General features: G+C 63.8%; 3 protein-coding genes across 3 annotated transcripts; 1 reads left to right on the top strand and 2 right to left on the bottom strand.

The window, feature by feature from the left end:
* Positions 1-589: 589 nt before the first annotated feature.
* LOC138110971 (interferon-induced transmembrane protein 5-like) lies at positions 590-1,629 on the bottom strand. Its single transcript, XM_069016116.1, is given in 3 exon segments — positions 590-937; positions 1,337-1,443; positions 1,446-1,629. Coding segments are annotated over 3 exon segments (639 nt in total).
* Positions 1,630-3,697: 2,068 nt separating this feature from the next.
* Positions 3,698-5,318, bottom strand: LOC138111055 (interferon-induced transmembrane protein 1-like). Its single transcript, XM_069016239.1, has 2 exons — positions 4,741-5,318; positions 3,698-4,233 (listed from the first exon to the last, which is right to left on the bottom strand). The coding sequence occupies exons 1-2, from the start codon at positions 4,933-4,935 to the stop codon at positions 4,048-4,050; spliced, it is 381 nt and encodes a 126-aa protein (XP_068872340.1). The 5' UTR covers positions 4,936-5,318; the 3' UTR covers positions 3,698-4,047.
* A 2,382-nt stretch (positions 5,319-7,700) lies between these two features.
* On the top strand, positions 7,701-26,496 carry B4GALNT4 (beta-1,4-N-acetyl-galactosaminyltransferase 4). Its single transcript, XM_069016221.1, has 20 exons — positions 7,701-7,851; positions 14,963-15,066; positions 16,631-16,741; positions 16,819-16,914; positions 17,118-17,208; positions 17,539-17,639; positions 17,948-18,015; positions 18,358-18,436; positions 19,681-19,747; positions 21,099-21,242; positions 21,412-21,521; positions 21,778-21,878; positions 22,132-22,214; positions 22,824-24,024; positions 24,132-24,439; positions 24,629-24,782; positions 25,129-25,201; positions 25,293-25,446; positions 25,669-25,795; positions 26,020-26,496. The coding sequence occupies exons 1-20, from the start codon at positions 7,701-7,703 to the stop codon at positions 26,132-26,134; spliced, it is 3,438 nt and encodes a 1,145-aa protein (XP_068872322.1). The 3' UTR covers positions 26,135-26,496.
* The last annotated feature ends 111 nt before the right edge of the window (positions 26,497-26,607 follow it).

The raw sequence follows: 26,607 nt of genomic DNA on the forward strand, positions 1-26,607 counted from the left end.
TCCCGCGGGCCGGGCTGGGAGAACGGCTGGGATGGCGAGGCCACGGGCTTTTTATAGCCAGCCTTCCTCCCGGGATGAGGAGCACGGGTGGCTCCAGCGTGGCTCGGACGCCGCGGGAGGGTCACTCCGAGGACCACCACGGCGCTGGCCGGCACAGGTACCTCCAGCCCCACCCTCCAGGTGTGCTGGGCAGGCCAGAGCCCCCCCTCGGCAGCACCTTTGGGCTGCCGGCGGGATGAAATGGGAAGCTGATGTGGGAAGGTGGAAGAGCCACAGCCACGGGACTCCGCGGCGGGGAGGGGAGGAGACGGGGCTGCAGCGTGGGGGGCGTGGGCAGCCAAAACACACGGAGGGGCCTTAATTTCCTTTTCCTGCCGTGCCCAAGGTGTTGGGAAGGAACTTTCCTGGGATGTGGCCTGGAAGCGCTCTGCTCCGCGGCAGGATGGAGGCAGGGAGAGGAGGGAGAGGAGGAGGAGGACGCCACAAAGATGCCCGGGGACCCTCTGCGGCGCCCGGCGGTGAATGAGGTGACAGCGAGGGGGATTGGCGGGACGGACTCTCCTGGGGGCAGCGGTGACCCACGGGTGTGTCACAGGTGCCAGGAAGGGCGTGAGCAGAGCAAAGAGCGGGGGCTGCTCCCCACGCCCCATCCCCGCCACCCGCGGAATGGACAGCGAGGGGACGGGGGCTCACACCCATCGCCCCCGCGCCGCGTTTTGGGGGCAGGAGGAGGGGGGAAGCACCCCGCGGGTGGGGCCAGGCCAGGAAGCACACTCAGGGTGGTCCTGTGTGTGGAGATGACGATGGCGGCGACGATGATGATGATGATCACCACGACGACGGCGACCACCACGGAGCAGGTGATGTTCGCCACCCTGGCGCGGTCGCCGTGACGCCGGGCACCCTCCAGGTCCCCCACCAACTTGCAGTCACGGGCCTGGGGGGCAATCGGGGGGCTCAGTGTGTGGGGGACAGGCTGGGGGGCCAACCCAGCCGGGGGTGGCCTCAAGGTTGTGCTGGGACCCCAGGGACGTGTCACCAAGGGCAGGGGTGAGGACCGAGGTGGTGTCAGGGAGGGCTGGGGGTGGGGGGACGGGACTGGGAGGTGCCGAGGTGAGGGAAAGGTCCGAGTCGGGCTGGGTCGAGGGGTCCCGGGTCGGGTTGGGTTGGGGGGTCCCGAGCTGAGGAGGGGGTCGGGAAACGCCGGGGGTCCCGTGCCGGGCTCAGTCGGGGGGTCCTGGGAGGAGCTGGCTGGGGGTCGGTCTGCGTGGGGGTGCCGGGGCCGATCGGGACTGGATCCGGGGTGCCTGGTGAGGGTCCCCGCTTCGCCCCTCACCAGGACGGAGTAGACGAGCGCGGGGAAGCCGAGGCAGCCCAGCCCGCCTACCGCGCACCGCAGCAGCACATTGAACACTGACCAGAGCACGTAGTCCCGGGGCTGAGGGTCGGACCGGGGGCCGGGGGGGGCCGCCCCCGCCCGGAGGACTGCAGTGGGACGGACACGTCCGCCTGCCTGGGCTCCAAGACCGGGAATGAACGCCTGGAACGGGAACGGAGCGCGCTCAGGGCGGGGGACCGGCCCCGCACCGCCCCGCAGGGGGAGGGGGGCACGGCCCTCGGGACCCCCATCCCGCGCAGCCCGGGGGTGCAGGGCAGTTCTGGGGACCTGGAGGGGCTTCGGGGGACTTGGGAGGCTCTGAGGGGACTCTGAGGGGACTTGAGGGGAGTTTGGGATGTTGGAAATGATACAACTTCTAATCTTTTTTATGTAACTTTAGTCAGGGGTTTGTTCGCCTTCGCCCGGGGGGAGGGGAGTTCAAGTTTCTCTTGGAAAAGAGAAATTTCTCTGTCCGCCGGGAGAGGCCCGATGATCTGAACATGCACAGATCGGGAGCAGCCAGAAGATAGAGAGGAGAGAAGCGGCCAGTAGCGAACATGAACCAGCATCACTCCCCTGGCGTGGTCGGGGACACGTGGGCTGGGAAATTGATCGGTGAGAGAAGCGAACAATGAGGACCAAGTTATCACCGAAGGCGAAGGGATCAAGAACCAACAGGAGATCGAGTACTAAGAACTGTGCAATTTTAAGACTGGTGAACGAGGATTTCTTTGGGGTTTTGTCTGTATAGATATGGGAAACGTCAGGTAAGGAGCTATGTGGGGATGGGATGTTCTCCATGGCACGTCCTGGCCAGAACAAAGTCATGCCTGATTCTCTGCCTCTACAAACATCGTGCTGGAGGGTTTTTATTCTCTTCCCGAGTTTTGGTGACAGATGGGCTGGGGGGGAGCTCTCCATGGCAGCCCAGAGTGGCCACAGGCGGGAGGGAGGGAGGCTTTGGGCTGGGGAAGGGTCGATTTTTTTGCCATGTTGGCTTGTGTGGGGCTGCCCTTTGGATTTGTGCTGGAAGCTGTTGACGAAAACAGGGAGAAGGAGAAAGAGGGGATCTTGGAGCGACAGCCTTTGCTGTCCTGAGTTCCCATTGGAAGTGCTGGGGTTTGGGCAGGCCGAGCCTGGGGCCGGGCAGGCAGCAGATCCTGCTTGCAGCGAGGAGCCCGTGTCTTCCAGGAAAAAGCGAGCAAAAAATGATTCACCAGAGGCTCAGTGCCAGGGATCCTGCAACAAATATCGGCTGTGTTTGTGAGTGGGATTTCAGACATCTTACGAGTGCGGTGTCCTGGCAGGAGCCTGATGTTCGCGGAGCGAGGGAAAAACAGGGTTTTGTTCCCATCCCTGCGGGGCCCCAGCCCCGAGGACCGGGGTCTGCCGAGGGTGAGGAGTGCGAAGGGGAAGGGGGAAGCCAGGCCAGCTGCATAGCTGAGGCTCTGCCAGATGGGCTGCGGCCAGGATTTTCCACGATGTCCCTGCCGAGGTCACTCCAGACTGCGCCGGAGCCGGGCAGGGAGTGGCACGTGCAGCAGCCCGGAGGCGCGAGGATCACTGCCCTGCCAGCCCTTCCAGCCGGGTGAACGGGACGGCTGGTGCTTGGTGTGGCTTCCTCCGGCTATAATTCCCTCCCCTGTGGTATGAGGAAAGAATTGGGAGCATAAATGTGAGGAAACTGGTGGGCTGGAATGAGTTTAATAGCGAAAGCAACAGAGCATGCCAGCGAAGCAAGACACGGAATTCATTCCCTGCTTCCCGTTGCAGGCAGATGGGCAGTTGTTCCCGGGAAAACTGGGCTCCAGGCAAGCGGGATGGGGGCTGTGAGCCATAGCAGGATCCCAAATCGCCTGGCTGCAGGGGAGAGCCATGGAATCCAGCCCCAGTGAGGGGATTCGGGATGGACCCGCAGCACCCGCCGGCCCCTTCCCTCTGGGAGCCTCTCCAGCCCCGCTGCCCCACACAATCCCATTCCAGCTCATATCCTGCTCAAGCCCTTTGTACATCCTGCCCCACCAAAGCCAGCTTGCCCCCAGCCCCTCCTGAGGGCCGGCGAGGACGGGGGTGCTCCCAGTGACACCCCGGCAAGGATCGGGTTCCACCCGCGTCCTCAGCGTGACCCTTCACACCCCGTACGGATGCAGTATGCAGGATCATGGAGCCTGCTGTGTCCCCCGAGCTTTGTCTCTGTGATGAGAGACAGTTTCCCCCTCCCCCAGGCACATCCCACGGGCTGATGTTGTTTGTCATCCGGCCAAGCTGCTGTGGAGGAACACAAAACCACTTCCCTACAATAAGAAACCAAGATGGGGCAAAAGTGAAAGAGACCTTTATTTGAACGAGGTTTCTCTGAACCAGGTGCTTCTCCTCGGGATTATTTTGAGGCACTTGGGGCTCCAGACCCAGAGCAAAGCAGCAAACAGGCAACAGCGGGGTTGGGGGTGCTCAGCTCCTCCCTGGTGTCCGTCCCCAGACACCTCCAGCGAGGGCTCCATAAAAGCTCCGAGCGGCGAGGGAAGAGGGACAGCAGACCAGCGGGCTCCGGGGGAACACGTGGATTGTCACTCTGCAGTTTCGGTGACTGCAGGGCACTCCCCGGCTCCGAGGGCTGAGGGGAACTCGGAGGGGAGGGGGAACGCACAGCTCTCGCGGCAAGGAGGGGACTAAGTGGGGCCGTACGGGTAGCGCTGCATCCTTCCGATGGCGCCGGAGACGACCAGGGCCACGACGGTGACAACAATGACGACGATGAGGATGTTGATCACCAGGGCCGTGATGTTCAGCCACTTGGCCGTGGAGCCGTAGCTCAGTGCCCCGCTGTAGTCACCCAGAACTTTGCGGTCCCTGGACTGGGGGGAGGCAGAGGCAGAGTCAGTGGGGCTGGGCGGGGGCACCCCGGGGTCTCAGGGCTGCGGGAGGGTGGGAAAGATGCTGGAGGTGCCAGAGCGGGCTGAATCCCCCCAAAACGCCGGGGATACCCTGAGGTGCCCACTGCCCTCCCCGCCCCAAACCCCTGCCGTCTCCAGAGCTTCCATCCAGGACTCTGTGGGGTCAGTAGTCCATGAAGAGGGAACTCTGTGGGGTCCATGGGGCACCCTCTGGTCTGGAGCCTGTGGGGTCCATGGGACAGCCCTGAACTGAGGCTCTCTGGGGTCCATGGGTCTCCCTGGGGCCGGGGGCTCAGTGGGGTCCATGGGGGCTCAGTGGCGTCCACGGGGGCTCAGTGGGGTCCCCGGGGCATCCCGGGCTGGGGGCTCAGTGGGCTCGATGGGCGTCCCTGAGCTCGGGGACTCCGTGGGGTCCCCGGGGCCGTCCCCACCCCCGGTGCCCCCCCGGTGCCCCCCCGGGCTCCCCACCTTGACGGAGAAGACGAACGCCAGGAGGCCGAGGCAGCAGAAGTTGCCGTACAGGGTGGTGAAGAGGGACCACACCAGGTGGTCCCGGGGCGGCGGCGGCTGCGTCTCCTCCACCGTCACCGTCGTGCTCCGGGGCAGCTCCTCCATGCTCACGTCCGCCGGCAGCACCTCGTAAGGCGGCAGTGAGTGCTGCATCCCTCCGGCTCGGGGACACCGGAGGTGGCACCTGGGGGACACGTGGCTGACCGGGAGGTGGAGGCACGGCGGGGCGGGTGCACTGGTGGTGGTTTCGTTTCCCCGAGATTCAGGATGGAGCGGGAAGAGGCGGCCCCTCCGGACCTCCCTGTGAGGGGGAAGGAGACTCCTCCTCCGCCGTGGGAAGAACCCGCTGTCAGGAAAATCCACCGGCGCCAGAGGTTTATGTCCAAAAGGGAGACAGAGGACTCCTTCAACTTTATTCGAATAAAAGGAGAGAGTGCACCGGGGCACAGGCCCGCGGGGTTTTCTCTCTCTTTCGGTTTTGGGGGACGCAGCCTCCTTTAATCCCAAGCTCCCGGCCGCACGTTGCTCTCTTCCTTTCCCCGTTGGCTGCGGCAGCAGGAAGGTGCAGCCTTCCCGAACCGCCTGCCCCACATGCCAAGGTCAGAAGTTCACGCTTGTGCAGAGCCGTGTCTGTTTCAGCAGCCACGCCGCCCGCGCCCGGGGCCGAACCGGCTGCCCGAAGGCAGCACCGACGCCGAGACCGATTGCAAAGACACCCGTGCCCCCACCCACGGAATTGTTCGTGAAGACATTGGCACACGTTTCCTCTCCCCGCTTTCCTCCTTCCCTGCTCTATCCCTCTCCTTACCCCTTTCCCCGCTCCTTTCTTTGCCCCCTCACTGCCCGCTTACTTCCTCATCTCCATCTTTAGCTGTTCTTTGCCCCCTTTTTGCTTCACCGTTTTCTTTCCCTTTTCTCTCTTTACCTCCTGGTTTCCCTGTCCCTTTCCTTGTCCCCTTTTTTGCCCCCTATCCTCCCTTTATCCTTTACCCCATTCTTTCCCGTCTTTTTTCCTCCCTTACTTGTGCCTTTCTTCCCTCTCCCCCTGCGTTGTCCCCTCTTTGCCTGCTTCTTTCCTCACCCTTTCTTTTTTTCCTCACTTCTTTCCCTGTCCCTTTCTCTGCCCCCCTTCATTGCCCCCTTTTTACCCCCTTTTTCTTTTCCCTGCTATCTGTACCCCCTTCTCTTCCCTCCCTCTTTCCCTGTCCCTATCTTGTCCCTTTCCTTGCCCCCTCCCAGGCAGCAACCTGGGGACCACCGTGAGCATTTTGGGGTGCGTTTGGGACAACAGGCCCTAAGACAGAGTCCTCTCTACGTGGCACCGGGACCCCCGTTGGCACTCCCACCCCCCCCCACTGCCAGGGCTTGGATTCTCGGTCCCGACGGGATGCAGATTGCTGCTCCCGGAATTTTTTTGGAGGAAGTTTCTCCTGGATCCCACAAATACACGGTGAGGCCGGGAGGTACCGCTTCCTGGAGATGCCGTTTGGGATCCCTGGAAAGCTCCGCTTCCCTAGGGCTGCATGCCCTTAAAGGAATCCCCCTCCCGGGCTTCACGGTGTGAGACTGCTCGAGCTGTGTTAATGCATCGGAATCCGCAGGACACGCTGGCCCGTAACATCCTGCTGGAATGTTTCTGATTAAACAAACCGAACAAGGATGGCCCCGCCCTGGAAACCGGGATTTGGTTTCTGGGAATCGCAGCCCAGGGCGCTGGTGCCCTCTAGTTTTCCCAGCCGTGAGTGTTATTTTTTCCTTTAGTAACAGATCTCTCCCGTCTTTTCGCCCCTAGCCCGAGCCGCAGCAAGGAGGGGACACTGCCTCAGCCTGTGGAATGGGACAGGAGGGAAAAAGTCCCATTGTTTCTCACCCCTGAGCAGCAGAGGGAAGAACCAGCCCGCACATCAGTGCAGTGAGTTGTGGGCGGCCTCAGCTCGGCTGAGCAGAGGCGGCCGGGGGGGCACAGAGCCGTGGCCCCCGGGGACCCTGCATCCAGCCAGGGGGATCCTGGGGATCCCGGCACCCACCAGGGAGGATCCTGGAAATCCAGCCCCCACGGGGCTCCTGAACCCAGTGAATGCGAGTCGGGGGGTCGCAGCCCCCACGGGACCCCCGCACCCAGCGGGGGGATGATCCCGGGGATCCCGCACTCATCTTCCCGGGGCGATCCCGGGGATCCCGCACTCATCTTCCCGGGGCGATCCCGGGGATCCCGCCTCCGATCCCGTGGGATCCCCGCGGGTCCGGGGGGGCCCGTGGGTGCGGGTAGCGCCCCCCTGCGGACCGCGCTGGGCGCTGCAGCCCCCGCCGCCGCCGGGCGGGAACGTACCATCCTCGCCGCCGGGGGGAGGAGTCGGGGGGCGGCCCCGCCGAACCCCGCGTCACCAAACGCGCCGATCCCTCCGTCCCCGCGGCACCGAGACCCCGCTCGCCTCCGTCTCGCCGTCGCCGCCCCGCTCTCCCTCCGCGCGGCGCCGGGGACAGCGCCGGGGGCACGGCGCCCCCCCCCGCGCCCCGCATGGCCGCGCCCGCGGCGCCCCGCGGGGATGCCGGACCGTTGGCGTGGAGACGCGCGGCGCCTCCGCAGGCCCCGCCCCTGCGGAACTCCCATTGGCGGAGAGCCCGCGGCCGGCGCCCCGTGATTGGCCGGCGGCGCCGTCGCTCCTCGGCGGGGGCGTGGCCGCGCACAGCGCCCGCTCATTCATTCCCCCCGCGGGCGCGGCGCGGGGGGGGCCATGCACCGGCGGGCCCGGGGCCGCCGAGCCCCGCACCGACCCCCGGCCCCACGAGCCGCAGCCGCCCCGCGGCCGGCCCGGAGCGCGCGGGCTGGACGGGCGAGGGGCCCCATGGGCCGGGGTTAGCCCGGCGGCGGCGGCGGTGGTGGTGGCGGCGGCGGCGGGGGCGATGCGGGCGGCAGCATGCCGCGGCTCCCGGTGAAGAAGCTCCGGAAGCAGCTGAAGCTGCTGCTGCTGCTGGCGCTGCTCACCTCGGCCGCCTGGTTCACCTACCTGCACATCAGCCTGGTGCGCCAGGGCCGCGCCCTGCGCCTCCCCTTCGCCTACGGCAAAGGTAACGGGGGGAATGGGGACCCGGCAGCCCCCGGAGCGGGGCCTCGGGGGGCTTTGGGGGGCCCCAAGGGGTGGTGGAGCCCCCCCCGCCACGCCGGAGCACCTGAGGTTTGGGGGTCCCCAGGGCGTGACAGGGCTCCCCCTCCTCACCGAGCTCTCAGAGCACCTGGGGTTTGGGGGTCCCCAGGGGGTTTGAGGGCTCCCCGCCCCGCTGGGGCCCCTCAGCACCCCCTCATCGGTGGGACCCCCCCGTTTGCAGCGCTGGCTTTGCGTCCCGCATCACCCGCGTGGGTTTGGGGCGAGCGGGACCCCTCCGTGGGCTCCGCGCCCCGGCGTTGGACCTTCGGGAGAAGGGGACACCCAGGAGGGCCCCCAAACCGGCCGGGGCATTCATTGTCCCCCCTCGAGCGGCTCCGTCCTCATTTTTCCACCCGCTGCCTTGGCTGCGATGACAAAGAGGCCATTTATAGCCGCTCGCCGCTGCTGGAAGGGGCAACCTCTTCGTTCCCGTCCCTTCCCGACGTTCCCTGCCCTTCCCAACCCTCCCCATCCCATCCCAACACTTTCTCAGCCTGTGCTTCTCTGCTGTATAAAACACCAAAATTCCTTTCTTCTCCCGCCCTCAGATCGCGGCCGGGACGGGATTCCGGGATGCTCCGGAGGGACAGGTGCCCTAAGGCTCGGCTTCGTGTCCAGCCGCTCCCGGTTTTCCCGTGGCAGACCTCCGTGGGCTGCCCGGGGGCGGCGGGGGGCACAAAGCGGCTCGGAATATTTGCTGGGTGAAACTTGAGCTGCAGCGTTCCTGGTGGGACCGACCTCGCCCAGCGCGTTTTGTCCTAAAAAATGAGAAAGGGACGGGATTTGGTGCTTATGGAGGGAGGGTAAGGCTTTCCCGAGGGGGTCAGAGCGGTCCCGGGGGTTGGCAAAGCCTCCCGGCTGGAAAAACCAAAGTTTCCGAGCGGAGCAGCAGCATGATCCTGCAAATTTTTGGGCCTTACGGTAAAATCGGGATAATGCGAATGAGCGAGGCAGGAAATGAGGCTGCTGGGGGAGGGGGGGCACCGGGGGCTGCCGGCTCCCGGCTCCCTGCGGGATCCTCCGTGGTGGGAAAGCCGCAGGGTCCGCCGGGTGTTCCCGAGGGGGTTTTCCCTGTGTTCCCACCGTCATCCCGAGGTGCTTCCCGCTGGCCCCGCCGTAATCCCGGTGCTCGGGACGGCCGTGTCCGGCCTCCGGCAGGGGGGAAATGGCATGGGGTCGCCATCCCTGTGGATGGCTGGCTGGGAAAACCGTGGACCGGGGTCCCCCCCGGGTGCTGGGGTGCAGCGGCGCGAGGGTGAGCCGAGGTTTTCCTGCCGCGAGGATGCACAGGGATGCCGTGTGCCGGGATGTTCCCAGGTGCTGAGCCTGGCACGTGCCTTATCCCTGCTCTCCCTGCGTGCCTGGCATCCCGGCCGGCCCCTGGGGTGCTCCATGGGTTCTCCTGTGGAAGGAAGGAGGGGAGGGCATGCCCAGCCCCGCTCTGGGTGCCAGTGGGGCCGAATGGCTGCGAGCTGGGAGCGAGGGGCGCTGGGCTTTGGTGGAGAACAGGGTCTCTGGGAGGGGGGAAGAGAGATGGGAAAGTGTTGGCCCGGTGATGGGCTCGGGTTGCCCCTTGCCATGGGGAACACGGGCTCCTTCCCTGGCTGAGGTGTGGAGGGATGGCTGATTCCCCAGGGAAAGCTGGATCCAGTTGTCCAGGGCAGGACTCCAGGGAGATACTGCTCCTTGCACTGGGATTTTCCAGTGGGCACCTAAAACCTGGGTGGAGGTGTAGGAAAGGCAGAGTTTAGGTCCCATTCAGCTTTTTTGGGCACGAGGTGGTGGAAAGGGGTTGGGTGGAAGCTGGGGAAGGCTTTGGCCGTGCACAGGTGGACCCTCATCCTGCTGCTGCCAGAGTGGGAGAGCCAGGGAGTGTTTTAGGTGGAAAAACATTGAACGGAGTAGAAAAAAAAAACAGACCAAAAAACCCCAAATAGATCACAGGAAATAAACCACATTGAGGAAAAAACTTGGTGCAAGGCTTTGGGGGAAGAGCATCACCTCAAGGGTCTGCACTCCAAAAGGAGTTTGGGGATGACTTTTGGATTTGGCCACCGTGAGCCGGGACCTGTCTGTCTGTGCCAGGGGTGCTGCCCGGTTAATTAACAGGGAAAAAGGTTAATTACTCATTAAACAGGGTGTCAGTGAGCAGCTGGACGCTCTGGAGGCTGCAGATGCAGGACAGGAGGATTTTAGGTAGTTTTGGGGGGTGTAAAGTGGGGAAAACACATCCATGTGGGGTTGGGAGCACAGTGGGATTATCCCAGGGGTTCCGGCCCCCTCGTTGGTGACACCTGGAGCATCCAGGGGCTGTGCTGGGAGCTGGGCTGGCCCCTGATAAAACACCCCCCTTCTCCTCATCTTCTCCGAGCAGATAATTGCCCTTCTCTGCCTAATTGAACACACGGGTTCCTCTTGGAAATAATGAGGCCATTACCGTGCTCGCCCGGCTGGAAACCGCGCCGAGGCAGTGGGGTGGAAACGTGGATGCGCCAGGTGGAAAGGGAAGGGGAAAGGATGAGAAAGCCAAAAAGAAGAGGGAGAAAATGACAATAAAACGCTGAAGTGGCTCTCGGTGGGGGTGTGGGGCTGGGGGTTTGCTGGGATTTAGCATGGAGGGTGCTGGCGGTGCTGGAGCGAGGTTTTGGGAGGATTTTGGGGTTCCGGGGAGCACGGGATGGGTGCTCAAGGGTGCTAAAGGCAGTCCATGGGTGAAACGGGGGATGCTGCCTGCTGGATGTGGGCCACCCCTCTGCCGTGGTCCAGAGGGCTCCCGAAACCCCCTGATCCCGAGGCAGCGATGGGATGGATGCTCAGTGTCCTGTCCTTGGCTGTGCTCCCTGCAGGGACCCAGCTTTGGGGGGAGCAGGAGGGAGAGGGTTTGGGATGATGTGTCCCTCTGGGATCCGTCTCGGCAGATCCTTTGATTTTAATTGGGAGGCTGGGATGCTGCAGCCTGCCATGGGCTCCGTCCTTTTTGTCGGGGACGCCGGGAGCGGGTAGGGAAGGGAATGGGAAGGGCCCTTTGAAGATGAAGGGCAGCGGGATTTGGGACTGGGCTGGGAGCTGCTTTTTCTTCTCCTGGCATCACCCTGGTCTCCTGTCCCTGCTGGGAAAGGCTGTTTTCCCTGGGTGGACCCACACGGGGTCCTGGTGCCAGGGAAAGCAGGTCCCATCCCTGCTGCTGGAAGGGAAGCTTGGAGCTGGGGGAATGGGCTGGTTTGGGTGTCACTGGGACCCTTTTTCCATATGGGAAGCCCTTCCCCGGCTGCCCCAGGCTCCGTGCCCTGATCCTCTGGGGCGCCCAATGGGAAAAATTTGGCACCTGCCTCTTTTGGGCTTTTCAAAGGCAAAAATGTGTCTCTTCAGAGGCACGAGTGGCTTTGAACCACCCCAGGGTGGCATCTGTCCCCAGCCTGGCTGTGACCCGGCCCCCTTGGCACCCAGAGGGTCCCCAAAACTGCCCCTTTCAGCCGGGGGTGAGGCGAGGGATGGCTTTTCCCAAGCACCGGGAGCTCTTTGTGTTGGTGTTTGGGAGCTTTATCCTTCCCAGCGCTGCCCTGGGTCTCTTCCATCCCTTCCCTGGGCCTGCAGCTGGGCCTCTCCAGAGCTGCTCCTTGGGAAGGGGTGAGCAGCCCCCTGGGGTATCAGTGGCCTTGGCACTGGCAGGACACAGGGATTTTGGCTGGATGAGGAGCCAGGTGGGAGCTGCTGGAAGAGGCTGGAAAGCTGGAACTGGGATGGTGACCCCACGGGCAGCGCGGAGCTCAGGGGCTGGAATGTCTCTGGGGTGAAATGCACCCTAAAATTGCCAGCATTTCACAGGGACCTTCTCCAGAGGCTGCATCCCAGGCAGCCGAATCTCTGGGCTGTGCTGGGGGCTGCAAGTGAGCCTCATCATCCCTGTTGGCATGGAGCAGGGTCTCGTGGGAGCTGCTCCTGCTCTCTGTGGGGCTGCACCGGAGGGGCTGAAGGGTGTCGGGCACGCAGGGAGGGACATGGGGGTGGTCTGGGGGCTGCCCGGTCCCAGGAGGGATTCGAGGTCCTGATTATGAGCATGGAAGTGTCAGAGCCGCCTCCCCTGGTGGGTGTTTGTCAGCTGGAGTGGTCTCATGGCAGCTCCATCGCCAGCCAGAGCGATTCCGCATCGATTTCCATGGCTCCAGCCGAGAGGGCTGTCACAGAGCAGGAAAACAGCTGGAAAGGAGTGGGGCAGGCAGGAAAAATCCCCCTCACTCCTCCAGTTCCCTCGGCAAGGCAGTGATAGGTCCGTGCAGGCAGCGGTGCCCGAGGGAGGCAGGGCAGGGGTGGCCAGGGACTGGTGCCATGTCCCCGTGGTGGACACAGACCCCGTTCCCCTCGGCCCCGTTGGCGTCACCGGCTGTCACCCAGCCCGTGCCACCACCTTCCGTCCGGGGGTCGTGGCCGGGATTTTTGTCCCGTGTTTCTGTGGCACTGACAGGGGGATTTGTGGTATTGATTCCTCGCTGGCTAATTATAATCGCCTGACATCTCAGGGCCGGGAAGATTTGGGAATGGAACCTCGGGGTTTAACGGAGGCGCCGCCGCTGCCGCCACCTCTGCTGCAGCTGTGTCGGGGTTTAAATGTCACCTCCCTCCATCCCTCCGCGTCGCAGGGCTTGGAAAAGGGCCAGGAGAAACCCCGGCATGGAAGAAAGGGGCTGTGTTTGGAGCTGGGGAGGAGGAGGCGGGCGCTGGGATGTGAAAGGCGCTCTGTGCTTCCCAGCGGAGTTACGGGGCTGGGATAGCGGGGAGGCGCTTCTCCCGTGGGAGGCATCGCTGTGGGTCCGTCGTACCCATGGCCTGCTCCCCGGGATGAGGATCCTGGCTCCCTGTCTGGAGGCTGCTGTGACTCAGAGCTGGTTTGTGCCATGGTTGGTGCTTCCTGCCCCCTCCCCGCTGCTCCCGACACATCAGCGTCGCTCCAGGGAAGAGCTTTTAGTGCTTCCATCCCCTCCATGAGCATCCCCTTCCCGAGGCCAGCGGGTCCCTGCTTGTCCTCAGACCTTCCGCTGTCCCTCTCCCGCCCTCTCTGCTCCTTGAGCGAGGCTGGCGAGGGAATGGGTGCAGCAGGGCTGCTGTGCATCCCGGTGGGATGCTGGGAGGAACTGGAATCCTTCTTCCTCCTCTTCCTCTTCTCCTACCCCTGAGCCGCTCCTCCCGCAGGGCTGCGCTCGGGACCGAAGGGATTTTTGGGAGCAGTGATGCTCGCTGGCAGCGGGCGCTGCCCTGCCCCGCCCGTTGTCCCCATGGCTCTGGTTCCCAGTTCCCCACAGCCCGACCAGCAGTCGTTTTCCGATATTTACATTGCCAGGGAATTGCGTGGATGCCCGGAAGCCTTTTCTGGAGCGGTGCTGGTGCTTTTGCTCCTCCCTGGATGTGGGAGCCCCTCGGAAGGGATGGGGAGAGCACGGGGGGCTCGTGGGGTCCTGAGAGCTCCAAGGATGAGCCTGCCCAGCTTGGGTTAACTCCTGGGGGAGAGTGAAGCAGGATGGCCACGTCCAGCCATCCCTGTGGATGCGGCCAGGGATGCTGCTGCCTCGGGTTGCCAGGCAGGGGGTTTGTCTGTGGCAAATCCCACGGGAGACAGATTTATCTCCCCCGAGGCCGGGAGAGACTCCCTGAGTGGGTGCCACAGAGCCACTCCTGCCTCCCAGCCCCGGGCAGGTCCCTTGGGAGCGCCGGGCTCCCGGTGGCCGCGGTGAACGCACGGATCAGCGCGGTGGGAACGACGCTGTCCGTGAGCGGAGTGCGCGGGACGAGCGCTGGCTCCGGTCCCGCTGCTCCCCATCACCCTCCTCGCCAAGGGAAGAGGGATGGATGCGGGAATGGAGCTGGGAGAAGGGAGGGGGCGGCCGGGGGAGCTGCCAGGAGCGAGCTGGGGCTGCCAGGGGCTGAAGAATGGCCGAGAGCAGAAGAAGGGGCTTTAGAGCTTAATTTCCTGTCCCTGCCGTGGGGATGGGATTTGTGCTGCCATCTCCAAGGAGACGCCGGCTGCGCGGCCGCTGGAATACTAATGGTGTGGGAGGCGTGTGGCGGGGGGCTCCGGGCACCCTGGGCTCCTCCCCGGCTGTGGCAGCCACTGAGGCCGCTTCATTTTGGGGAGTGGGAGCCCCCAGGACTCGCTGGTGGTGGGAAGGAGGGTGTGGAGGGACAGGGACATCTTCCCACACCCTTGGGAATGGGTCAGTGACCCCTTTCCCGCAATTCCTATGGGGGGGGGGGGTCACTGCTGGGTGCACCTGAGGCTCCCCCTCATTGCCACGCGGGGGTGGCTGGTTTTTGGGGACCCGCAGGTGTTTGTGGAGCTGGCTTTTGGACACCCACCTCTCCGAGCATTGCCTTGAGCTTCCTGTGGCTCCGGATTGAACGACTGAACCGCAAACTCCCCCCACCCCCCCCGGGTTTTGGGGTGGCAGAAAAAGGGGGTGTGCCCCCCCCGAAAAAAAAAAAAACCCAACATTTTCCAAGTCTGCTCCACTGTTTTGGGGGCAGTTTAAAATTCCCTGCCCAAGGAAAAGGAGCTGCAGAGGGGAGTTGAAGGCTGGGGATAATTAACCCAGCACGGTAACGAAGCTGATGGGTCTGAGAGCGAGGTCTCGATGTGCGTGTGCTGTAGTGGGGAGAAGATGGTTTGGGGGGATGATGGTCTGGGGCTCTGGGCAGAGCTGCATGGTGGTGCTCTGGGAGAGCTGGGGTTTGGAGGGGCAGGAAGCAGGGATGCATCCCTGAGGATGGACGGGGAGCGAGACCCCCCGGCAGCTCATCCTGGCATCTCTCATGTGAAGGGCCGGGAGCTGCAGGGGGTGTAATTAAACCTGCTGCTGATGAGCTGCTGCAAAGCTGCTTAGGGCAAATGGAACAAGGGGAGTGGCAGCCAGGGCTCCCCATGCCACCCCCCTCTCCGTGTCGCTGTCCCCTGGCAGCGGAGGCAATGCTGGGGAGAGGGGTGTCCCCAAAAGAGGTGCAGGGATGGGGGGCTGTGGTCTGACCCCTCTCTGCTGCCCTCGCAGATGGAGAGAGGCCGGGGGAGGTGACGGATCCCGGGAGGCGGCCGGCGGCGGCGCGGCGCAGGAAAGCCGAGGATTCCAGCGAGAGCCACGAGGAAGATCCGATGGTAACGGGGTGGAATGGGGCCTGTGGAGGTCTCTGGTGCGAGAGCAGAGCGCTGCCGGCCTCGTCCAGCTGAGGCGATCCAAGGGCTCAGGGGTGCGACCACTGATTCCGCCCAGCAGCCCTCACAGTGGGCACGGCCCCAGTCTCCCACTGAAACTGGGCGGGATATCCCCCCCAGCATCCCACACCCTGCTCCCTGTGCCCTGGCACAGCTTCCCTGAGAAGGGCCCGGCTTCATCTGCTCTGCACTTCCTGCCTTGCTGGGCAAAGCCGGCTGCTCTCATGTGCTCCACTCCATCCCGGACATTGGGAGCCTCCGGGCAGGAGGCACTTGGAGTTGTGGCCACGTGGACACCTGGCTGCTGTCCCCTGTCCAGCAGGTCACCGAGGCCCTGTTGAAAGCCCTGCTGTCCCTGTGCATCCCGTTGTCACCAAGAGGCCTCGTGGCAGGGCAGCCGGGTGGGATGGCGGGAGGGGGAGCCACGGGGTGTTCCCTGCCCCATCCCACCAGTGGGTCACTCCTCAGAAATAAGGGACAGATGGACAAAGGAGGAATGCCCAGAGGAGGCACAGGCTGGTGCTGGGTAAGGACAGAGGGCACAGCAGGAATCGCATCCCAGCTTTCCCTGGGAGGAGGGAGAATCCTTCCAGCGGGCGAGCGTGGCACAAAACCCTCCCTCGTGAGGTCTTCCGAGGGCACTGCTCCCTCCTCCGGGGCTCTAATGAGTTTGTTTAGGCAGGTTGCTAATTATTTCCCTGGCACTGTGCATCCACCTGGGCTGTGCTGTGGTGACAGAGCTGTGTCTGCCCCGGGGCGGGGTCGAGGAGGAGGGGGATGATGCTCTGGGGAAGCTGAGGAAGAGGGGGGATGTTCTGGAGGGGCTCCAGGAGTACCTGGCTCTTCCTTGTCACCCATCAGCGAGCTGGAGGCAGGTGAATGCTCACTTAATCCCTCTACATGATGAGATACAAGCAATGGGATTAACCTAATCCCCTTTAAAGGAAGAGGGAGAGTGGAGAGACGTCCCACTTCCTCCACTCAGGACGTAGAGATCACCTCTGTGCTTTTGGAGAGGGAGCCCAAAATTCCAGCGGCCCCCAAGAGTGGCCAAGCATCTTGGACGAACAGAAAACTCACTGTTTTGGAGAAGTTTTGGCAGAGGAAGGGAAACAAGTTTAGCTGGAACATTTTGTAACTGCTGCCTGCGCCACCTTGCCAATACTTTTGTGCCTCCTCCTGCTTTCCTTTGCCGTGAGCCGTGAAATCTTTGGCCTTGGTTTGGCAACGCTCAAAATGAGGTGTTTAGATCATGGAATCTTGGAGTGGTGTGGGTTGGAAGGGACCTTAAAGCCATCCAGTTCCATGGGCAGGGGCATCTTCCTCTATCCCAGGCTGCTCCAAGCCCTGTCCAACCTGGCCTTGAACTTTTCCAGGGATGGGGCAGGCACAGCTTTTCTGGGCAGCCTGTGCCAGGGCCTCCCCACAGATGCAGGGAGACATCCCACAGGCACAGGATGTGCTGGCCCCGATCACCCATCCCATCTCTCCCTCTGTTCCTCCACAGAACGACGGGCAGGACGTGGATGGCTGGTTGTCCAGAAGCCAGCGTTCCAACCGAGCCAGCACCCGCCCCAAACTCAACCTGACCAAGCAGGCCTTGCCCTGGAGCGAGCAGGTGGGTGGGCAGGGAGCAGCCTGGGGGGGATGGAGGAGGAGGAGGAGCCCCACTCAGCTCCCCCTCTTCCCCCACAGTACAAAGGGAAGGCAAACCTGCACGTCTTCGAGGACTGGTGTGGTGGGGCCGTGAGGCACCTGAGGAAGAACCTCCACTTCCCGCTCTTTCCCCACGTGAGTCCCGGGACAGGTGCTCGGGGGTCGGTGGGAGGCTCCACCCATCCCTCCCTGGGTCTCCGCTGGTCCTCTAGGCCCTGGCAGGCAGCGTTTGGCTTGGGGAGGTGATTCCCAGCTGGAAGGGGAGGTGGGTGGTGATGGGGCCCCCCCTGTGCCTGGGATAACACGGAGGAGGTGATCCGTGCCTGTCTCCTCGGCAGACCCGCACCACAGTCAAGAAGCTGGCTGTGTCTCCCAAGTGGAAGAACTACGGGCTGAGGATTTTTGGCTACATCCATCCCTTCAAGGATGGTGAGTGACGGGGCGTGGCCTTTTCCCCCAGGCACCAGCGTGCAGACGCCGTGTCCTTCCCCTTCCTGGCCACAGGAGGACAGAAAGGCTCTTGGAGAAGGTCCCCAAATCCTGGTTCCTGGGCGGGAGGGTCCTTCTGGAGCCCAGAACTTTTCTCTGTGGCTTTGAAGGGAGGCAAAGCCCTGATCCCATCCAGGACAGAGCCGTGACGTGGGGTCAGGGGTGTCCTCATCCCTGTTTCCCCATCTCACCATGAGGCACCAGGACTGAGCCCTCGCCACCGGGCTCCCCGTGTCCCTCCGTGGTGACCCTCTCCGTGGCTCTCCGCAGGGGATTTCCAGTTTTCCGTGGCATCGGATGACAACTCGGAGTTCTGGCTCAGCTCTGACGACAGTCCCTCCAATTCCCGGCTGGCTGCCTTTGTGGGCAAGGTATGGCATCACCTCTCCTCCTTTCCCTGCTCCAGGGGGAAGGACCTGTGTGGGATCCATGTGTGGCTTCTCTGTTCCCTTGGGAATGCGGGCTGTTTCAGCCTGCTCCCATCCCTGCCCCTGGCCCCGCCTGGCTTGGCTTCCAAAGGAGCCCCCTTGGTCCCCTCTGGATTGCAGCTGCCACAGACCAGGAGATGTAATGTTTATCCCTGGGTTTTCTTGGGGTTAATCCCTGTGACGGGAGGCTGGTGGGCTTTGGTGTGGTGTCCTGCTGCTCTCGTGCTCCTCCTTCCTTCCCTTCTTCCCAGCTGGGCACCGAGTGGACAGCGCCGGGGGAGTTCACCAAGTTCAGCTCCCAAGTCTCCAAGCCCCTGCGGTGAGTGCATCCTTGGGGATCATCCCATGGGGATGGAGTCAGGGACGTGGAGCTGCTGGCTCTGACCTCCCTGGGCCATGGTCCCTTCCCAGAAGGCACATGGGGCTGGGCTGGACCCCAGATCCATGGTTTGAAGGGGCAGCTGATGAGGTGGGGACGGGGATGTCCCAGTGTCCGCCCGATCCCACAAAACCCCTCAGCGGTGGGATGGGGTGGGGAGCAGACACCCTCCTCAGCTCCCGCTCTCCTTGCCCCAGGAAGGGATTACCCACCCGTGGGCAGGGCAGGGAGGCTTTCCCAGGCTGGCCCTGGGCTCTGACCGCCGTGTCCCCTCCCCTGCAGCCTCATGTCCTCCCGGCGTTACTACTTCGAGCTGCTCCACAAGCAGGACGACCGGGGCTCGGACCACGTGGAGGTTGGGGTGAGTCAGTGCCCCCCACCCCACGCCAGGCTCCTCCCAGGACTGCGGAGCCAATGCCAGGGCTTTTCCCCACGCGTGTCAAAGTGCTTCATCCCGGAGCAAAGCCACGGTTTCCCCCTGCCACGGCTGACAGTGGGGACAAGTCAGGGTCGCCGTTTCCCTGGTTATTCCAGCACTGGGACACGTGGAATTCTCCTTTCCTGCTGGTGGTCTCTGGGCAGCCGAAGACCCTGCCATCCCCCTCCCGTGGGCAAGGAGAGCGCAGAGCAGGCAGGTCCCACCTTGCTGGCTGCATCCCAGCAGTGGGAGAGAGGCGGCCGAGGCGATGGAGCGATTCCCTGTTTTTTTCTTTTCCCCCCTTGGAACCGCCGTGAGTTTCGAATCTGAACTTGCCTGCCTTGGCAGCGCAGCCCTGGCCAAGCCCCGAGCGTGTGTCAGGGGCTCAGGCTGGCTGAGGGGAAGATGTTGGCTCGTTAGCAAAGGTTTCCTTTCTCCCAAGAACTCATTAATCACCGGAGTCAAAGCGGTGCCAGCAGAGCACCAGGGAGGCCGGCAGCGGCAGCACCCCTTCCTTGCTGGCTGCCTCCCTCCTCCCCATCCCCTCCATCCCGATAAGATCTGAGTTTCTTCGGGCAAAAACAAATAGTGGGGAAAACAAAGAGACGGGGGAGATGTTTCTGAGATGGGATGTTTTTGCTGGAGGGAGTGAGGGAGGAGGGAGCAGAAGCCTTTCAGCCGTGCAGAGGAACCTTTCGGCTGTGCAGAGAGAGACAACAACAACATCCACAACAAAAGCAGGACCCTGGTGTGCCTCGCCCCGGGGGCATGGAAGGGCTTGTCCCGACAAAGGCTCCAGACTGGCTTTTAAAATGCTGGAGTTCAATCAGGGCAGGCAGCTCTGGAGACCCTCTTAAATCAAGGCAAACTCTCCTTTATGAAGCACTGGAGTGAGGAAAGGAGTCCTTTGGCCACAGAATTTGTGGCAATCCCAGAGGGAAGCAGCATGAGCCTGTGTCCCACCCACAGGAGCCTTTCCCTCTCTGACCCTGCGGGGATCCCTGCTGGTCCCAAACCCTGCAGGAAATGGGGCAGGATCACCTCTCTCTCTTTGCTCCTCTTCTGCAGGGAAGTTTCTGGGAGCTGCAGGCAGGGAGGACCCATCCTGGGGTGCCGGCATTGGGCAGCTGCATCCCCACCCCTGCCTCTCTCCTGCTCATTCCCCATCTCCTTTTATTTTTTCCCAGTGGCGAGTTTTCCTCCCCAGCCTGAAGTTTGAGGTGATCGACTCCTCCTACATCTCCCTGTACACAGGTAAGGGCCAGGCTGCTCCTGCAGCCACAGCCAGCGGGCTGCACGTGCTGGGAGAGGTGGGAAGGAGAGCAGAACCTGGGAAATGGGGTCCTGGGGAGAGATCTCAGCCTCTGAATCCCCACCACTGGGCTTCTGCCTGGTGTAGGGAGGGATGCAAGGGCTGCAGTGGGTAGGATTGATGCTGGGAGCGGGCTGAGGCGCTGCTGAAAGTGGGATGTGGAGGCAGCACACCACGGAAGAAGCACAGCTCTGCTGGTGCCGCAGCCTCGTCCTGGCTGCCGAGACCCCGCTGGCTCCGGGGCCTGGCCCTGAGTTATGAGGAGCTGTCGTGGGAGCGGGGATGGATGGCACAAGGTTTAATTAAATCTATAGATCTTCTGCTTCCTGCCCCTGCCCTGGCAGCAGGAAAGGGCTTGATGGATGGGTGCTGCCCCGGCGCTCCGCACGGAGCGGGAGCGGTCATCATTCCTGCTCTGGAAGGTGTCGATGAGGAGGAGGGGGCAGGCGGGATCCGTGGGGAGAAGAGGGATGAGCGGTGCCAGCGGTGCTGATGCAGGTGCCCACGAGATGGACGACATGCAAATAAATCCCTGTCCCTCAGCACCAGCTCTTCCCGCTTCTCCCTCCTGCTTCCCGGCTCCCTCAGACCTAGCAGCACCCTGAGGCAAAGCCATGTCACCCCTGGGGAGCCCATCCCTGCAGCAGCCAGAGCTCCTTCCTTCCTTCCTTCTTTCCATCCTTCCTCCCTCCCTCTGGACTTTTCCAGGGGCTTCAGCACAACCCCAGCCAGCTGCAGGGACACATTTCGGAAGCCTTTGCCTGCCACAAGCAGAAGGATTTGGGGCTCGGGAAGGGGGAATCCTGCTTCCCTGTGGCTCTGCAGCAGGCAGGGCTTCCTGGGAAGGGAGCAGCCGTGGGAGCACGGCTGAGGTGACCTCCTGTGGGAGCCTGGGGGCTGGCTGGTGGCCAAGGGTGACATGCCACCCTCATCCCTAGGCAGGAGGCACCCCAGCTCGTGTCTCAGCTACCTGCAGGAAGGACACCCAGGGTTTAATCCCCGTGTCCTTGGGAGTTAAAGCCCTGAGTGTTCCCTGAGCGTTTTTGAGGCCGCAGTAATCGGAGCAGGGTGGCCTGGCTGGGATCAGCTGTGCCCTCGCCCTCATTAGTCCACGCAATAATCATTAGGCTGATTAGTCACGGGGTCTGCTGGATGGCTGGGAGGGCAACATCGGCTTCCCTGGGAGCAGGGGGAATCCACAGTGCTCCCAGCCCTCTTGGAGGGATTGGGAAAGGCCCCCTTGGAGGGTGCTCCTGGCATGCCGGGGGGTTCAGCCCCGGCCCTGTCCCGCAGATGAGTCGTCCCTGAAGATGAACCACGTGGAGCACATCCCACAGACCTTGGCCAGCCACAGCGGGAGCCACCTCTGGGAGGCCCAGCAGGACGAGCACGGGGCCGACATGCTCAAGGCCGACCCCAGGGACACCTTCTTCCTCAGTAAGTTCCAGCGGAATGGCTCCGTGCCAATCCCTGATGGGATCTGGGGAGGAAGAAGGCTGCTGTGGGCACCTGGGTCATCCCTGCTGCCCTCTGCCCGTCTCTTGGGTGGAGGCATCTCTGCTGGCCTCTGTGGGGACACATTGGGACACTTTGGGCTTCTCCACAGCCCCCGCCATCGAGGCGTCCCGCGTGGAGAACGTGCTGGTGCCCTGTGCCTACAGCCCTACCTATGTGGTGAAGGATTTCCCCATCGCCCGCTACCAGGGCCTGCAGTTCGTAAGTGTCTCCCTGGGAACAGGGCCACGCTCCCACGGGGACACGGCGGAGCCCAGGGCGGGGATGTTCCCATCCAGGGAAAATCCAGGAGGAAGCATCCCTCGCTGGAGGGTTGGGCTGAGCTTCCCTGGCTCGGCCCGAGCGGCTCAGGGCTAAATCCCTATGGGGTGTTTGAGGTGCCGGGGGTCGCTTCGGTGCTGGTGGTGGCCTCGGGTCCCCAGCTGCTCGGGGTGACACGGCGCCGTCACCCCCCCAGGTCTACCTCTCGTTCGTGTATCCCAACGACTTCACGCGCCTCACTCACATGGAGACAGAGAACAAGTGCTTCTACAGGGAGTCTCCCCTCTACCTGGAAAAGTAGGTACTGGGGGCTGGGATTTTGGGACAGCGCTGGGATGGTGCGTCCTCGGCCGCGTGTCCCTGTCCCCCACGGAAGGGCCACCCCAGACTGGCTCTTTGCTCATCTCCTGGACACGCAGCAGCAGCTTGAATGCTGGCAGTGCTCCTGGATTTGGGAACCCCGGCTCCCTTGGCAGCTGGGTGCTCCTCCCCGCACACATCCCTTGCTCCTCCCTTCTCCCGGGCCCTCAGCTCCCCTCTCCGTCCCCAGGTTTGGGTTCTACAAGTACATGAAGATGGATGAGGAGGAGGAGGATCCGCGGCAGCGAGCGTTTCTCTTCCTCGGCCCCGACAGTGAGTCACCGGCATCGCTGGGCACAGGGCCGAGCTCCCGGCAGCCTCGCTGGCAGCTCATCCCCTCGGAGCTGTGGCTCATCGGGATGACTCCAGCGGTGCCAGAGGCTCCAGGAGGGCAGGGCTGTGCAGAGCAGCATCCCTCAGAGCACCCCTCCGAGCATCCTGCTTGGCGTGACCACAGGGCGGTGTGGGAAGCGGGACACTGGAGTGGGATTTGCTCTTCCTGCTGCATCTCCTGGGTTGGCCTTGGCAGTGGGCAGCAGGAACCGGACCCAGTGTGGAGTCTGGGCATGTCCATGGAGCCTGGGGGTGCTGCTGGGGGACCAGAGGGTGTTTGGAGCCTGCCCTGGTCAGTTTGCAGCTTGGCAAAGCCCTGGCAGGTTGGGTTTGCTCCTGGACGAGGTGGGATTGGTGCTGAGATTTGAGGTGGGGATAAGCAGCAGCAACTGGAGCTGCCAGCCCTGGTGGGCATCCCTGGGTGGGCATCCCCTGGTGCCCCAGCCCTGCTCCCTCACCTCAGCCACAAACAGGCTCCTCTCCTGGTGGTGTCAGGCTCTGCCTCCTTGTCTTGGCCTCAGGGTATTAACCTCTGCCTTTGCTCCCTAGACTTCCTGGAGGATGAGGAGGAGGAGGAGGAGGAGGAAGGAGTGGACAGCCCTGAGCCCACAGACCCCCCTGCCGAGGCCAAGGAGCAGAGCTTGGGGCCGGCACCCAGAGCCAAAGGGAAGGATGCCCCGCCGGTCACCGGGGATTACGGGGACAACCTGGACTATTACAGCTTCCGCCGGCAGCGGGGCCGGGCACGGGCCGAGGCGGGCACCCCCGGGCAGCTGGGGACGTGGAGCACGTCCAGCCCATCCCCTGCCCTCCAGCAGGATCCCGTGCCGGAGCGGGGCCCGGCCCGGGCGCTCCACTGGCTGCCCCAGGACGAGGGCGAGGAGGATGAGCTGGGGCTGCCGGCGGCGGCGTCTCCGAAGCACGGCCCGGCCCTGGGCCTGCAGCCCCACCTCTCTGTGCCCATCTTTGGTGGCAAAGCCAAAATGCCGGGTCCCAGCAGGCCGGCAGCTCCCAGCGAGGACAAGAAGCCCCGGAAAAGCCAGGAGAAGGTCTATGTGACCCGGCTGCAGCCCGGGAAGCGCAAAGCCCCGGCCCAGGAGCCGGTCTTCCCCGGCATCTTCCTGTACCCAAAGCCTGTGAAGAGAGTCCACCTGCGCTCCAGGACCCCGCAGAAGCATCCCATCACCCCCAATAAGCTCCGGGCCGTCCCTGGCCGCCGGAGCCCCTGGCTCCTGAGCAACATCTCCAAGGAGAGGGACCCTGCCAGGCGGAAGAGCGGCAGGAGGTGGGAGCGGCCGCCCAAGCAGCAGGGGCTGCCCGGCCTCCTCGCCCTGGGCACCGAGGGGCTCTTCAGCCGTGAGGACACGACCCCTGCCCCAGGCAGGACAGCAGCCACTGCCGGCTACAACTCGTCCGAGGCCACGCGCTCCGAGGGGATGCAGGCGACGTCCTTTCTGAAGGTGTCGGAAACGACGGCGTCGCAGCAGGAGGAGGGGAAGGGGCAGGAGGAGGATGAGGAGGAGGAGGTGTCGGACTACTCCTACGAGGCGGGGGAGCTGCAGCAGGGCTGGCTGGAAGACTCCATCAACTGGCAGCGGACGTTCAGTGTCAGCTCCGTGGACTTCGAGCTGCTGCGCTCCGACTGGAACGACCTGCGCTGCAACGTGTCGGGAAACCTGCAGCTGGGCGAGAGCGAGGTGGTGGACGTGGTGGCCCAGTACATGGAGAGGCTCAACGAGAAGAACGGAGGGTGCGGAGGGAGCGGGATGGTGGTGGGAGTTCGGGGGCTGGGTCCCGGATCACGGGACGCAGAGCCTGGTGGTGGTGGTGACTTCAAGGCTTCCCTTTTCCCTGTAGGATCTACACCCTCCTGAGGATCATCAACGTGGAGAAGCGGCGGGACACGGCGCGGGGGAACCGGTACCTGCTGGAGCTGGAGCTGGCGGAGCGTGGCCAGCGCACGGTGCGGCTCTCCGAGTACGTCTACGTCCTCCTGCACCAGGGCAAGCAGGACGACAGCGCTGAGGCCAACCCCGACGGGCTGGCCCTGGGGGCCACCGAGGCCCAGCCCAGTGCCTGGAGCGTCCTCTATGGGAAATCTGTCCTGTGCCGGCCCCTGCGGCTCAGCTGGAGGCAGGACGTCATGGTGCACTTCGTGGTGCCGGGTAGGTGACGGCGAGGACACGGCTCTCCGGGCTCTGTGCTGCTCCCTCAGCATCCTCCAGCGGGAGGAAGGCAGCCCCTTGGCTTCCCCAGCGTGATGAGGGTGTCAGCTCGCCTCAGGAGGGGTTGGCTTGGCTGGGAGGGGGTGCTGTGGGTGCCCCACGTGAGCCTGAGGGTCATGTCTCCGGCAGTGAAGAACCAGGCCCGCTGGGTGCAGCAGTTCATCTCGGACATGGCCGGCCTCTACGGGGCCACGAGGGACGCCAACTTCAACGTCATCCTGGTGGATTTCGACAGCGAGGACATGGACGTGGAGAAGGCCCTGCGGGACGCCCGCCTGCCCCGGTAACTCCCAGCCTGCAGCCTCGGGGGTCTGGGGGGCTCCCCGTGGCGGGGCAGCTGCTCACACAGCCTGCTGCTCCTTCCCCGCCTGCTCAGAGCCTGCCTCACTGCCCCTTCCCTCCTCCTCCTCCTCCTCCTCCTCCTCCTCCTCATTTTTGGGTGTTTAAACTACTTTTCCATGTGGATTTGGGGGTGCAGAAACTTGTGACTCCACAGGGGGAGCCTCAGCTTGAGCTGTAGCACCTGGGCCTTCCTGGGAAGGTTCTTTCCCCACGCCGGTGGCTCCTGTCCCCCTCCCGGCTGTGTCCCTGCCTGTCCCCAGCGCTACCTGCCCTGTCCTCTCTCCCAGGTTCCAGTACCTGCGGCGCACGGGGAATTTCGAGCGCTCGGCCGGGCTCCAGGCCGGCGTGGACATGGTGGAGGTGAGCGGGGACAGGGACCAGCTCTGGCCGTGGCTCCTCTCCCCGGGGCTGTTCCTCTCTGATCGCCCTGACCGTGCCCGTCCCCTCCCAGGACGAGCACAGCATCGTGTTCCTGTGCGACCTGCACATCCATTTCCCTGCCAACATCCTGGACAGCATCCGGAAGCACTGCGTGGAGGGCAAGCTGGCCTACGCTCCCATCGTCATGAGGCTGAGCTGCGGCAGCTCCCCCCGGGAGCCCAACGGTGAGCAGGGACCCCTGTCCGGCCGGGAGCACCCCAAAACCGGGCCAACCCCTGGTGCATCTCCGCAGGAGGTGGCGCAGATGGGGACAGACCCATGGTGGCAAGAAGGGTTGGGATGGGGAATCCCCGTGGCTCCCAGATGTTGGGGAGAGCACAGAGGGGATAATGAGATGGGCATTTGGGGGTCCCCCCACCCCTCACCTCATTGTTTCCTCCCCCCAGGCTACTGGGAGGTGAACGGCTTCGGCCTCTTTGGCATCTACAAGTCGGACTTTGACCGTGTGGGAGGGATGAACACGGAGGAGTTCCGGGACCGCTGGGGCGGGGAGGACTGGGAGCTGCTGGACAGGTGAGCCTGGGGGTCCTGCAGCCCCTGAACCCCCAGGGGCAGGGTCGGCCACGTGGATTTGGGCACATCCATCAAGCTGGCTGGGGGCTGGGGTGGTGAAGGGCAAAACTTCCCTTTGGGAGGGCCGTGTCCTTCTGTCCGTCCACCCGGAGCCCTGTCCCTCTGTCCATCCATTTCTTGAGCCCCATCCCCTGAGCCCCGTCCCTGTGTCCCTCGGTCCGCAGGGTGCTCCAGAGCGGGCTGGAGGTGGAGCGCTTGCGCCTCAGGAACTTTTACCACTACTACCACTCCAAGCGCGGCATGTGGAACGCCCGCAGCAAGAAGCCCTCCAAGGACTAGTGCCCAAGCCCGGCCCGTAGCCACCGAGCCCCGGCACCCGCCTGTGCCCCGCCACCGCGCCCCGGTGCCGACACGGGGGGCACCCAGCACCCCCTGCCTGGGGAGGGGGGAGCGGAGAGGGCCACGGTGGGTGGTGGCTGTTTTCTTGAGGGTCTTATTTCTTAGTCAGCAATGGATTTATTAACTCCTTAGTGCCGGTGGGTCCTGGGGGCTGTGCTGGGTCCTGGGGGACTGTGCCAGGCTGGGGATACCGGAGGTGGAATTGTGGCATCCAGGATCGCTTTGCAGCTGGGGGCTGCCCAAGCTCTCCTGCTCCCCTTCCAGGACCCACGGAGGGAAGGGGGGGTCTGGCTGTGCCCTGCACGCGGGACACGCTGTGGGTGGGGGGCAGAGCCCCGAGGCTGGCGCTGCCCGTGCCGGGCTGGGCTGGGGGGGGGGACAGGGCAGAGCCTGGAGCAGGTATGGGCAGATGA

The sequence above is a fragment of the Aphelocoma coerulescens genome, chromosome 5, assembly GCF_041296385.1.
Source record: "Aphelocoma coerulescens isolate FSJ_1873_10779 chromosome 5, UR_Acoe_1.0, whole genome shotgun sequence".
Taxonomy (NCBI): Eukaryota; Metazoa; Chordata; class Aves; order Passeriformes; family Corvidae; genus Aphelocoma; species Aphelocoma coerulescens.